This window comes from Bombina bombina, unplaced genomic scaffold (assembly GCF_027579735.1).
Source record: "Bombina bombina isolate aBomBom1 unplaced genomic scaffold, aBomBom1.pri scaffold_656, whole genome shotgun sequence".
NCBI classification, from domain to species: Eukaryota; Metazoa; Chordata; class Amphibia; order Anura; family Bombinatoridae; genus Bombina; species Bombina bombina.
Window position 1 is genome coordinate 165,357 of NW_026511981.1, and position 15,190 is coordinate 180,546.

Here is a 15,190-nt window from a genome sequence, read left to right on the forward strand (position 1 = left end):
TTAGGAGCCTCTAACGCTGGTTTTTGACGGCTAACGCCAAACTCTAAATCTAGGCCTAAGCTAGCTACAATGTAACTATTAGTTATATTGTAGCTATTTTAGGATTTATTTTATAGGTAAGTATTTAGTTTTAAATAGGAATTATTTAGTTAATTGTAGTAATTTTATTTATATTTAATGAAATTATATTTAAGTTAGGGGGGCTTAGGGTTAGACAGGTTTAGGGGTTAATATGTTTATTATAGTGGTGGCGACGTTGGGGGCGGCAGATTAGGGGTTAAAAAGTGTAGGTAGGTTTCGGCGATGTTGGGGGCAGCAGATTAGGGGTTCATAAGTATAATGTAGGTGGCGGCTGTGTCTGGAGCAGAAGATTAGGGGTTAATAATATAATGTAGGTGTCGGTGATGTCGGGGGCGGCAGATTAGAGGTTAATAAGTGTAAGATTAGAGGTGTTTAGACTCAGGGTTTATGTTAGAGTCTTAGGTGTAGACATAAATTTATTTTTCCCATAGGAATCAATGGGGCTGCATTAAGAGCTTTACGCTGCTTTTTTTCAGGTGTTAGGTTTTTTTTCAGCCGGCTCTCCCCAGTGATTCCTATGGGGAAATCGTGCACGAGCACGTTTTACCCGCTCACCGCTAACGTAAGCAGCGCTGGTATTGAGGTGAGATGTGGAGCTAAATTTTGCACTACGCTCACTTTTTTGCTGTTAACGCCGGGTTTGTAAAAACCCGTAATACCAGCGCTGTCTGTAAGTGAGCAGTGAGCATAAACTGCTCGTTAGCGCCGCACCCCTGTTAACGCAAAACTCATTATATAGGCGATAGTTTTTTATCTTTAATAAGTAATGTTAGTTTTTTTATTTTAATTGTAATTTAGTATTATTTCAATTTATGTAATCGGGTTAATTTAGGGGGTGTAAGGTTAGTGGGCTTATTAATTAGTTATTTTCGTTGTGGGGTTTGGCGGTTTAGGGGTTAATAGATTTATTAGCATTATTGCGTTGTGTGAGTTTGGTGGATTAGGGGTTAATAGCTTTAAAAGGTAGTTTGCGATGTTGGGGTTGGCGGATTTAGGGATTAATAGATTTATTAGGTAGTTTGCGATGTGTGTGAATGGCGGATTAGGGGTTAATACTTTAATTAGGGATATTGCGTTGTGGGGAGTTGTTAATTTAGGGATTAATACTATTATTAGTTCAGATGTGGGTTAATGGCGGATTAAAGGTTAATATACTTTATTAGTCATTACAGTGGGGGATTGTGGTTGACGGGTAGATATTGCGCATGCGTTAGGTGTCAGTTATTTTCAGGAGGTAGATAGATATTGCGCATGCGTTAGGTGTTAATATTTTCAGGCAGTTACGGGAGTTACGGTGCTCACATACTAAGTGCAAGGCTTGCTGCGCCTGCCTATGTGTGGCGAGGTAAAAATGGAGTAAAATGTCTCCATTTTCGCCGAGTAAGTCCTTGCCCTGAATATGTGATACCGATTTGCGACGCGGTTCTATGTTAGCTTATGGGAATAAATATTGCGGCTGACGGGTGAAATATACGTTCCGCATTTATATGCGGCGCTGTATATGTGATACCAAAATTGCGTAAAAACCGGCGGCGCTGGCTTTTGTGGGCGACGCTGCATATGTAATCTTGCCCATGGAATTTTAATGGTGTGGCCCAGAAAAGTAAGGCCCTGTTCTGGTGAAACTGCTTCTAAGTGAGTGAGAATCTTATTTAAATAAATAATAAACTAAATCAGTCCTAGCTCTAGCTGTCTAAGTTTCTGAGCTAAACAGCATAATTATTTATGCTAATGTTAGCTAAATGGCATTATTTTTCCCCAAAAATGGGAAAAACCATAAAATCAGTCATATTAAATCTGCCAGTGATCTATTGGTTCAAGTCATCACCAGCATTTCTTTAAAAAGGGATAGAAGATAAGTCAGACACAGTTGTCTCAGTACCATTGTCCTGCCTATGACAGTTGTATTGTGGGCATTTTTTGTATAATTTGTATGTAAAATAATAGTCACACACTTTGCACAACTAGACAGAGCTGCACATCTATTTGCCATGCTGCGTGATTTGTTACTAAGTGACCGTACCAAGAAGATAGTAAAATACATTTGCTTGTCTTTACCTTCTATATGCCAAGAACTCCAAGGAAACTGTTCTTTCCTCTTGCTGTGTGGCTCTTTTAGATCTCATGTGATTCTCATCTAGGGCATTGTGGTCATATGATAGGAATTCATAATATTTTAGAAACGGTCTTGTCTTGTTATGCTGGGTTCCTACTAAGTGATATAAAGAAGATATTATTATATTATTCAAATAATAAAAATGATGTTTTATGCTAGGTTACTGCAATCTTTTGCTGTTCCAGATATTAGTCAAACTGGGAATTATTGATGCTTATAAAAGATTAGGAAGCTCAGTTAGCACTAATTATTTTTTGTATATTCATAAAATCTTTGCACTTACTTATATCACTTATATTACATAATATTATGTATACCTTGTACTCAGTATATGTATTTCTTATATTCAGTATAAATAAAACACAAATACCAACTCACTCCTCTAACATGATCCTATATTGTAAAGTTGCCAAAATGGGTATTTCATGGCTATTCAGTGTTATCACAAAGCAGAATCATACCAGGCATGGGGTTTCATTTATCAAAGGCCAAAAAAAAAAAAATCTTTTAACTCCGCCACACTTTCAGCAAAGGATAACATTAGAAGGAATCAAATTTAATAATAGAAGTAAATTGGAAAGTTGTTTATTGTATGCTCTTTCTTAATCATGAATGTCTAATTATGACTATACTGTCCCTTTAACTGTCTTTTCAACTCTCCTGTGAAGGGCATGAGACAGACAGAAGCTGGTGAGGGGTTCTGGTAGGTACATCAGCAGATCTGACGTACACACACATCTTTCTCGTAAGCAAGCAAAGGGGCTGAAGTGAAGCCCGAAAAAGAGACTGCTGCTGCCGCTCCCACACGCTGCCTGTCACACTCCCTTGCGGGTACCCCTGCTTGAGAATAGCCACAGAGAGAAGCAGCAAGGATATCTTAAAAGCACCCCACCTGTTGCTTGGTCCAGTCATCCTTTTATATAGGCCATATAGAGTCTCCTGGACACAGACTCAAAAACTTGGTATGCGATATTCACAACAAAATGTTATCCATCTTGCTGGCATGTATAAATCTATAAGGTCACCTGGTTAAGTGAGTCTGGGAAGCTTGCTGCGGGAGGGTGAAGATTTTGTGGGACATCTACATATGTACATTTCCCTTGAACTTGCTATTTGTGTAGCATTAAATAAACCAAGGCCAATAAGGGATTATACTCAACTTTTCTAAGACAAGTCCCCCCCAGAACCCCCAGTGAAGAAAACCAATTAAGAGACCCTTTCTTCTTTCATTTTTTATCCAGAGGATGTAAGCACAGTAAGCAAGGTTAAAAGGGTCTGGGCTACCTATAGGGTGGGTGAAGATCCATTGTGACTTACAAGCCTAAGGTTCACTTTTTGAGGCATGACAAGTGTGCAGTACCCAGAGCTGATTATTTGATCTAGGCAGAAAGAGCTGCATAAGTTCCCCCTTAGGGTTCAACATACCCCAGTGAAGAAAACTGTTGCTGTGTTAGAATCTGGAAAAATCTTGGATTCACAAGCTTTAATGTCTTGAGATCTTCTAATAGCTAAAAGAGAAAGGCCCTAGTCCTGAGAAGACTGCTAGCCAGTTAAAGCTTTGTGTGTTTCCTCAGTGGAAAAAAAACAAAAACAGGTGGACTCTGTTAAAGAGGACAATTATTGTGTTACAAATTTTTAGCTTGTATGGTCCTTCATTTAGGAAAGGGAGAGCCAGTGTGTAATACAAAGCTACTCCCCAAGTACAGCAGAATATATTCAACAGTTAGAAGGTTTATTTAACATAAAGTGGTCATGCTTGCAGGGTCTTGAAGCTGAGATTCTCTCTATATCTCTGACCATAGACTTCTGTAATGGTTTAGGTAAAAAATGTAGTAAAAGTGTTTTATTTTAAGCAGTGTTATTTCTGAAATACTACGTTTGACAAAAAGCCCTGATTAGAGTATTTAACTACACATGTCTAACAGGGAGATAAGACCTTAAATGCTCTCTTTCCACAAATATCTTTCATTGTGAATAACTATACTGTTAGTGTCTAATTATTTTATGCAAATCTCAAGGTGGGGTAAATATACACTTTCAGTCTGTAGTACCTATAGAATATCTGAAATAGGTGGAGGTTGCTAAAAAGTTTTTTGTACCTCATAGGAACCATAGCAAGACCTCAATTATTAAATAAAGCTCAGGGATTGTTTTCTATTGGTTAAGCCTGTGTATAGAACATCTTGTTTGGATTGGATTGGGATATAGGTGGAAGCGGTCATAAAGTACTTCTTGTATTATATTGAAATTATTGTAAGATCTTAAACACTTGAAAGATGTCATACTAACCTAATTAAGTTGAATAGGTTTTTCTAAAGCATAACTTGAAGGGAGCTAAAAATCTCATATGTTTCTCCTCATAAGTATTATTAAGTTATTTTTGAGCACTCACCATACTAACTTTATTTTTTGAATACACCTTAAGGTAATTTTACCTACACACTTATTGATCACAGAGGGTTTCCCTTTTTTCCCTCTTTTTTGAGTTTGTTACACATATATTTACACCTTTATTCTCTATTTTCACAAGTTAGAAGATAATTATTCACTGCTCAAGGATTACATTCAAATTCATATCTTAATCTAAGTCTTAGCCTTTTGAACACATATCCACAATCTCAGTGGTCTTTCATGGAGAAATTTGTCCATTCAGCTAAAAACAAATCTCCCACATTGCCGCCCAGAAAAGATAAAAACAAGATCAAAATTAATAATACACTATCTCAAGATGGCAAAGTAGAAGAAATTCCCCCAGTCCAAATGAAGATAGTTATACAACATCTGGTAAGAGAAATATCTGCCACAATGCTACCCCATTTTGACCAAAAAAGACAGGATGTTGCAGCCTTATCTATTGAAGTAAGACAATTTAACAATAGACTAGATGAGGTTGAAGCTAGAATACCAGAAATTGAAGATAGAAGGAATTCACATGACCAGGACACAAAATACTATGGAGCCAATTTATCATCGGTCTGTCCGACATGATCTGCTCAGCGGATCATGTCCGACAGACATCGATGAATGCCGACAGCATATGCTGTCGGCTCGCGTGGAAACTGGGATCTTGATAATTCTGCCTCTATGACTCCACAATTAAGAAACTGCAAGAGAAACTAGACGATCTGGAAGATCGCTCTAAAATAAATAATTTAAGAATATTAGGAGTCCGGGAGAGTCAGGAATTTAAAGACCTAAATAAATTTATAAGCAAAACCCTCCATTCTCTTCTAGAAATACCCAATATCAGGGCCAAAATAATGGTGGAAAGAATTCATAGAGTAGGGCCAGAGAAAAAACAGAGCAGATGGTACGGTAATGATAAGACCAATAATTGTCAAGCTCTCCCACTTCCAAGATAAGTTGGAAATTTTAGCGCATTATAGGGGGGGGAAAAAACAGTTACTCTAAAGCACGGGTGTTAAACACAAGGCCCGCGGGCCGAATCCGGCCCACCAGACCTCGTCATGTGGCCCGTGTAGCCGCCGCCGGCCGCCAGCCTTCACCTTTTATTCTCGCTTTTTTTTTTGCTTTGACTCAGGAGAAACATACTCATACTGTCTTGCATACAGCGGCTGTGAGACTGAGTATCCACTTACAGTCGCTGTATGTAGGAGAGACAGGTGCTGCTGGCTGCGCTATGGATCCTGAACAGGGGCTTCCGAGATCTGGCTGGTAGGAAGTGACTGAGTGAGAACAAGACACTGACCTCCTGCTCCCTCATCACTTCCTCCCAGCTTCCCTATGTATCTGCACGCGCGGGAAAAGGGCTAGCAGCAGAGACCAGAGAGGCAGCAGCAGGCACACAGCGAGGCTGGTAAGAAAAACATGTTTTTTTTTTAAATAATATGTCAGCAGGACAATTCTAAGTAAACAGCCGTTCTGAGGCTCTGTCTCTGCAGATTGTCTTATTCTGCTCTCAGCCTTCCCCAGGTAATAAATCAAATCTTTATCTCGGGAGTCTGCTCCTACACTTGTACTGTCTGTGACTGATTTGTAGTCTTCACAGATTTTATTAACCTTATCCCTGCCTGTTATGCTTGCATGCATGGGAAAACATATTCACACTGCATTATCATTAGTTTATTGCCCACCTAAATCAGAGCAGTAATAAAGTTTTTGTGTGTGTGTAAATGTGTGAATGTATGTTTGTGTGTGTAAGTATGTGTGTGTAAATATGTGTATGTGTGTTTTTGTGTAAATGTGTGTTTGTGTGTAAATGTGTGAATGTATGTTTGTGTGTAAATGCTAGTTATTACTTACACATTATTAGAAAAAACAGTAATAATTGAATGCAGTGACAATAATTTATTATGATAATAAAGAGTGGACACATAGTCCTAGATACAATCGGCCCTTTTGAGGCCCTTTGAGGGTGACCAAACTGCTGATGCGGCCCCCGATGAATTTGAGTTTGACACCCCTGCTCTAAAGGATAAAAAAAAATTCTGATTTTCCAAGACTACTCACTTGAAACTTATACTCGTAGAAAAGAGATGGCTCCTTTTTGTTCTCGCTTGATAGAGAAAGGTTTTAATGCATTTTTGCTATATCCAGCAAAATGTAAGTACTCAAGGCTGGAGTGTTGTATATGTTGAATAACAAGGTAAAGGCTGGTCACGTTTTAGAAAAAATCACAGTCTAAGCATATACATAAGTAAAAAGAAAGTGTGGGGATCGCTAAGAAAAGCTAGGTGATATGGATAAATGCCTGTTTCTCTTTACCTCAGTTAAGAGGGTTAAAACATTTTGTATCTGATGTTGTTCTTGATTTGTTCTATAGTGACACAACAAAAAGTTTGTCTTGAATTGATGAATGTCAATACATTTGATTGTTAAGTCACTGATTTGTTTTTTATTGTTCTTTTGTTGACTTATCATGTATGTGGATATGTGTCACAACTTGTTGGAACTAATGTGAACCCATGTTTTTTTGCGTTTTGGACTATAAATAAAATTTAAAAAAAAAACAACTATCTTTTCAGACTCACTCATGCAAGCCTTTAACGCACAGACCCCAAAGCTGCATCAGCAGTTGAATAAATAGGACCAATAGTCTTTATTTGTAAAACAATTTTCAATACCAAACTAAAACATCTATACACAAATGTGTTTCTTCATTCTCTTATTAGCAATATACAACTGTTTCTCTTGAAATGTATTACTAGATAAATAAATATGTTATATTTATTATTATATATATAAATATGTTATATTATCAAATGCTATTTACAGTTTTCAATGTCACTTTCGATTTTGAATGTTCATAGTTAGATCAAATGTCCACATTCGAAATTTTCAAATGTAACATTCGAAATTTTGAATATAACATTAAAAATTTCGAATGTAACATTCGATTTAACAAATACTATTCAGAAGTTCAATAGTTTATGTGTTAGGAAATTTGCAGCTAGATTTGGAGTTTGGCGGTAGATGGGTTGTTAACGCTACGCGGGCTTTTTTCTGGCCGCACCATAAAATTAACTCTGGTATCGAGAGTCCAAAAAAAGGCTGCGTTAGGCTCCAAAAAAGGAGCGTAGAGCATTTTTACCGCAAATGCAACTCTCGATACCAGAGTTGCTTACGGACGCGGCCAGCCTCAAAAACGTGCTCGTGCACGATTCTCCCATAGGAAACAATGGGGCTGTTTGAGCTGAAAAAAAACCTAACACCTGCAAAAAAGCCGCGTTCAGCTCCTAACGCAGCCCCATTGTTTCCTATGGGGAAACACTTCCTACGTCTGCACCTAACACCCTAACATGTACCCCGAGTCTAAACACCCCTAACCTTACACTTATTAACCTCTAATCTGTCGCCCCCGCTATCGCTGACCCCTGCATTTTTTTTAACCCCTAATCTGCCGCTCCGTAAACCGCCGCAACCTACGTTATCCCTATGTACCCCTAATCTGCTGCCCTAACATCGCCGACCCCTATATTATATTTATTAACCCCTAATCTGCCCCCCTCAACGTCGCCGACACCTGCCTACACTTATTAACCCCTAATCTGCCGAGCGGACCGCACCGCTACTATAATAAAGTTATTAACCCCTAATCCGCCTCACTAACCCTATAATAAATAGTATTAACCCCTAATCTGCCCTCCCTAACATCGCCGACACCTAACTTCAATTATTAACCCCTAATCTGACGACCGGAGCTCACCGCTATTCTAATAAATGGATTAACCCCTAAAGCTAAGTCTAACCCTAACACTAACACCCCCCTAACTTAAATATAATTTACATCTAACGAAATAAATTAACTCTTATTAAATAACTTATTCCTATTTAAAGCTAAATACTTACCTGTAAAATAAATCCTAATATAGCTACAACATAAATTATAATTATATTATAGCTATTTTAGGATTAATATTTATTTTACAGGCAACTTTGTAATTATTTTAACCAGGTACAATAGCTATTAAATAGTTAAGAACTATTTAATAGTTACCTAGTTAAAATAATAACAAATTTACCTGTAAAATAAATCCTAACCTAAGTTACAATTAAACCTAACACTACCCTATCAATAAATTAATTAAATAAACTACCTACAATTACCTACAATTAACCTAACACTACACTATCAATAAATAAATTAAATACAATTGCTACAAATAACTACAATTACATAAACTAACTAAAGTACAAAAAATAAAAAAGAACTAAGTTACAAAAAATAAAAAAATATTTACAAACATAAGAAAATTATTACAACAATTTTAAACTAATTACACCTACTCTAAGCCCCCTAATAAAATAACAAAGACCCCCAAAATAATAAATGCCCTACCCTATTCTAAATTAAAAAAGTTAAAAGCTCTTTGACCTTACCAGCCCTGAACAGGGCCCTTTGCGGGGCATGCCCCAAGAATTTCAGCTCTTTTGCCTGTAAAAAAAACACATACAATACCCCCCCCAACATTACAACCCACCACCCACATACCCCTAATCTAACCCAAACCCCCCTTAAATAAACCTAACACTAAGCCCCTGAAGATCTTCCTACCTTGTCTTCACCATCCAGGTATCACCGATCCGTCCTGGCTCCAACATCTTCATCCAACCCAAGCGGGGGTTGGCGATCCATCATCCGGTGGCTGAAGAGGTCCAGAAGAGGCTCCAAAGTCTTCCTCCTATCCGGCAAGAAGAGGACATCCGGACCGGCAAACATCTTCTCCAAGCGGCATCTTCGATCTTCTTGCATCCGGTGCGGAGCGGGTCCATCTTGAAGCAGGCGACGCGGATCCATCCTCTTCTTCCGTTGTCTCCCGACGAATGACGGTTCCTTTAAGGGACGTCATCCAAGATGGCGTCCCTTGAATTCCGATTGGCTGATAGGATTCTATCAGCCAATCGGAATTAAGGTAGGAATATTCTGATTGGCTGATGGAATCAGCCAATCAGAATCAAGTTCAATCCGATTGGCTGATCCAATCAGCCAATCAGATTGAGCTCGCATTCTATTGGCTGTTCCGATCAGCCAATAGAATGCGAGCTCAATCTGATTGGCTGATTGGATCAGCCAATTGGATTGAACTTGATTTTGATTGGCTGATTCCATCAGCCAATCAGAATATTCCTAGCTTAATTCCGATTGGCTGATAGAATCCTATCAGCCAATCGGAATTCAAGGGACGCCATCTTGGATGACGTCCCTTAAAGGAACCGTCATTCGTCGGGAGACAACGGAAGAAGAGGATGGATCCGCGTCGCCTGCTTCAAGATGGACCCGCTCCGCACCAGATGCAAGAAGATCGAAGATGCCGCTTGGAGAAGATGTTTGCCGGTCCGGATGTCCTCTTCTTGCCGGATAGGAGGAAGACTTTGGAGCCTCTTCTGGACCTCTTCAGCCACCGGATGATGGATCGCCAACCCCCGCTTGGGTTGGATGAAGATGTTGGAGCCAGGACGGATCGGTGATACCTGGATGGTGAAGACAAGGTAGGAAGATCTTCAGGGGCTTAGTGTTAGGTTTATTTAAGGGGGGTTTGGGTTAGATTAGGGGTATGTGGGTGGTGGGTTGTAATGTTGGGGGGGGGTATTGTATGTGTTTTTTTTACAGGCAAAAGAGCTGAAATTCTTGGGGCATGCCCCGCAAAGGGCCCTGTTCAGGGCTGGTAAGGTCAAAGAGCTTTTAACTTTTTTAATTTAGAATAGGGTAGGGCATTTATTATTTTGGGGGTCTTTGTTATTTTATTAGGGGGCTTAGAGTAGGTGTAATTAGTTTAAAATTGTTGTAATAATTTTCTTATGTTTGTAAATATTTTTTTATTTTTTGTAACTTAGTTCTTTTTTATTTTTTGTACTTTAGTTAGTTTATGTAATTGTAGTTATTTGTAGCAATTGTATTTAATTTATTTATTGATAGTGTAGTGTTAGGTTAATTGTAGGTAATTGTAGGTAGTTTATTTAATTAATTTATTGATAGGGTAGTGTTAGGTTTAATTATAACTTAGGTTAGGATTTATTTTACAGGTAAATTTGTTATTATTTTAACTAGGTAACTATTAAATAGTTCTTAACTATTTAATAGCTATTGTACCTGGTTAAAATAATTACAAAGTTGCCTGTAAAATAAATATTAATCCTAAAATAGCTACAATGTAATTATAATTTATATTGTAGCTATATTAGGATTTCTTTTACAGGTAAGTATTTAGCTTTAAATAGGAATAATTTATTTAATAAGAGTTAATTAATTTCGTTAGATTTAAATTATATTTAAGTTAGGGGGGTGTTAGTGTTAGGGTTAGACTTAGCTTTAGGGGTTAATCCATTTATTAGAATAGCGGTGAGCTCCGGTCGGCAGATTAGGGGTTAATAATTGAAGTTAGGTGTGGGCGATGTTAGGGAGGGCAGATTAGGGGTTAATACTATTTATGATAGGGTTAGTGAGGCGGATTAGGGGTTAATCCATTTATTATAGTAGCGGTGCGGTCCGCTCGGCAGATTAGGGGTTAATCAGTGTAGGCAGGTGTCGGCGACGTTGAGGGGGGCAGATTAGGGGTTAATAAATATAATATAGGGGTCGGCGGTGTTAGGGGCAGCAGATTAGGGGTACATAGCTATAATGTAGGTGGCGGCGCTTTGCGGTCGGCAGATTAGGGGTTAATCAGTGTAGGCAGGTGTCGGCGACGTTGTGGGGGGCAGGTTAGGGATTAATAAATATAATATAGGGGTCGGCGGTGTTAGGGGCAGCAGATTAGGGGTACATAAATATAACGTAGGTGGCGGTCGGCAGATTAGGGGTTAAAAAAATGTAATCGAGTGGCGGCGATGTGGGGGGACCTCGGTTTAGGGGTACATAGGTAGTTTATGGGTGTTAGGGTACTTTAGGGTACAGTAGTTAAGAGCTTTATGAACCGGCGTTAGCCCAGAAAGCTCTTAACTCCTGCTTTTTTTCTGCGTCTGGAGTTTTGTCGTTAGAGCTCTAACGCTCACTGCAGAAACGACTCTAAATACCGGAGTTAGGAAGATCCCATTGAAAAGATAGGATACGCAAATGGCGTAGGGGGATCTGCGGTATGGAAAAGTCGCGGCTGAAAAGTGAGCGTTAGACCCTTTAATCACTGACTCCAAATACCGGCGGTAGCCTAAAACCAGCGCTAGGAGCCTCTAACGCTGGTTTTCACGGCTACCGCCAAACTCTAAATCTAGGCCTTAGTAAATTGATACATAATAGATACAAATATATTGATTCAAATGTTTCTATTAAGAATATTGCGTAATTTGAATATTACATTAAAAGAAAGCATTAGAAATACTATTACAAATATAGGAATTCAAATTTTTTTTATTCGAATATTGTATCCTTCTAATCGAATTATTAGAAAAGTTTGAAGTGAATAGTACCTTTTAACAAAATCATTAGAAACACTATTACATTAAACGAATGTTAGAATGTTGTACAAGCATTCGAAATTTGAAATAAAAGAATGTGTTAAAATGTGTTTCATTTTTTGAATGTTGTGAAACATTTGCCCATCCCTAGTCTTTATATTATGTTCCATCTGGGGGAACATAAAACCCTTTCATATTACAAATATGCCCTTTAAGTCATAATAAGTATAACAGAAATATGCATGTTCACATTTGCTTTCAATTGCAAATACATCTAAATTGTCCACTCCAATTATGCTTTACAATAGATTAAGAAAGAGTGGTCTCACCAAATATTGATTTTATTTCAATTTTTCTTTTGTTCACTCACTATTTTGTTAATTAGTTTAAAAATAAACCATTAACATTTTTATTTTTGAAAGCATTCTTACTTTACAATATTTTGTGTGTGGGTATGTTCTAAATACATATTTTTATTTTCATTTAATTAGCTTACTTAGGTCTGAGACTGTGACTAAATTTCCTTGGTAGTGTTTCAATCCAAAGAGTAACCATCCACCATTCATTATAAAAGAAAATACAGTGAGGTCAATAACAGTAATTTTTTATGTAGGCTTGATTGCTTTATCGAATATGTGCAAAACCCCTTATGCAATAAGAAACATATAGCAGAGCCTAAGGTATCCTTATAAGGAAAGATAACAGTAAATTGGAGGTTTGCCAAGCTATCATTAAAGGGTCAGGTAGGTTTAAAGTGAATGTAAAGTTAACCATATAAGCAAAAGTGAAACGATAGAAGTGAAAAACTGAATGAGAGTTTCATTCATGAAATCGTTAGGATATATTTATCTTCAGATATAGTTCACTACAAAAGCTACATGGATAAGATCTGAAGCTCGGGTCGCCATTTTTAGCAATTACTTGACAGATGAATCATCTGCAATCAACTAATTGTTGTTTCCCCCGGGGGGGGGGGGGTTCAGCCTCTTTGCACAAACATTACTGCCCAGGGGGGAAACAACGATTAGTTGATTGCAGATGATTCATCTGTCAATCAATTGGTGAAAATTGCGACCGGAGCTTCAGATCTTATCCCTATAGCGTTTCTAGTGAAATATATCTGAAGAAAAATTAATCCTAACGATTTCATGAATGAAACTCTCATTCATTTTTTTACTTCTATCTTTTCACTTTTGCTTATATGGTTAACTTTACATTCACTTTAACTCTGAAGAGACCCGTTACTGATTGCCTATGTTGTTTACTACAAAACACCGGCTGCCCTCCGATACAGAATATGATGAAAGCTATTGCTAGTTACATATTACCATAACAATGTTAAAGGGACATTAAACACTAAATACATTTTGTAAGCATAGTATTAAGGTTATTCCCTCCTTCCCTCAAATCATGGGTGCCTCCATGTTTATATCTGTCTTTCACTGCATACCGGTACTAATGTATTTACACATGTGCAGCAACTTTTCTTCAGATACCTGCAGTGTACATTAGATTCCATGAGGGGTAGTTATCAAGCCGTCTACTTTACCTGCCTTCGCCGGCCCAATACGCCCGCCTAAGCTCGCCTACCATCGTCGCCGCGGACCTGAATACATTCGCCTAAGTTATCAAAAAAGCTGTCAAAAAGCCGCGCACCAAGTACGGGGCGATGAGCAGCGGACTGTGAGAATTATCACTCATCCGATCTCGCTGCTCTTCGGCTTTTTCACAGCTTTATTGATACCCCTGTCACTAAGCACCCACACTAACTACACTGTTCTACCCCCTATATTGGCACCCCCGGAGCCCCCCGCAACTCAATAAAGTGATTAACCCCTAAACCGCCGCTCCTAGACCCCGCCGCAACTCTTATAAATGTATTAACACCTAAACCGCCGCTCCCGGACACCGCCGCCACCTACATTATACCTAGTAACCCCTATCCTGCCCCCCCTATACCGCCGCCACCTATAATTAAGTTATTAACCCCTATCCTGCGGATCCCGGACCTCGCCGCAACTAAATAAATAGTTTAACCTCTAAACCGCCACTCCCGGACACCGCCGCAACCTATATTAAACTTATTAACCCCTAATCTGCCCCCCTACACTGCCGCCACCTATAATTAAGTTATTAACCTCTATCCTGCCGATCCCGGACCCCGCCGCAACTAAATAAATAGTTTAACCCCTAAACCGCCTCTCCCGGACCCCGCCGCAACCTATATTAAACTTATTAACCCCTAATCTGCCCCCCTACACCGTCACCACCTATAATAAATTTATTAACCCCTATCCTGCCCCCCCTACACCGCCGCCACTGTAATAAAATTATTAACCCCTAAGTCTAACACTAACCCTAACACCCCCCTAACTTAAATATTAATTAAATAAATCTAAATAATATTTCTCTTATTAACTAAATTAATCCTATTTAAAAATAAATACTTACCTTTAAAATAAACCCTAATATAGCTACAATAGAAATAATAATTATATTGTAGCTATCTTAGGATTTATTTTTATTTTACAGGAAAATTTCAATTTATTTTAACTATGTACAATAGCTAATAAATAGTTATTAACTATTTAATAGCTACCTAGTTAAAATAAAGAGAAATTAACCTGTAAAATAAAAACTAACCTAAGTTACAATTACACCTAACACTACACTATACTTTAATAAATTATTCCTATTTAAAACTAAATACTTACCTGTAAAATAAACCATAAGATAGCTACAATATAATTAATAATTACATTGTAGCTATTTTAGGATTTATATTTATTTTACAGGTAACTTTGTATTTATTTTAGCTAGTTAGAATAGTTATTAAATAGTTATTAACTATTTAATAACTACCTAGCTAAAAGAAATACAAAATTACCTGTAAAATAAATCCTAACATAAGTTAAAATTAAACCTAACACTACACTATTATTAAATTAATTAAATAAATTACCTACAAATAACTACAATTAAATACAATTAAATAATCTAACTAAAGTACAAAAAATAAAAAAGCTGTTACAAAAAAAAAAAATAAGTTACAAACATTTCAAAAAATATTACAACAATTTTAAGCTACTTACACCTAATCTAAGCCCCCTAATAAAATAACAAAGCCCCCCAAAATAAAAAAAT

The 15,190-nt window shown here is 37.7% G+C and overlaps 1 protein-coding gene across 3 annotated transcripts in view; it reads right to left on the minus strand.

Annotated features, from left to right (window-relative positions):
* LOC128644033 (disintegrin and metalloproteinase domain-containing protein 10-like) overlaps window positions 1-15,190 on the minus strand; it is a 158,642-nt gene that overhangs the window by 129,368 nt on the left and 14,084 nt on the right. The window contains exon 2 of one of the 3 annotated variants that reach the window (XM_053696795.1): window positions 2,140-2,293. The exons of 1 other annotated variant lie outside the window; for it this stretch is intronic. In XM_053696795.1, coding sequence (XP_053552770.1) covers window positions 2,140-2,293 — 154 coding nt within the window. The remainder of the gene's footprint in view (window positions 1-2,139; window positions 2,294-15,190) is intronic. One more of the 3 variants, XM_053696796.1, reaches the window with a different exon arrangement.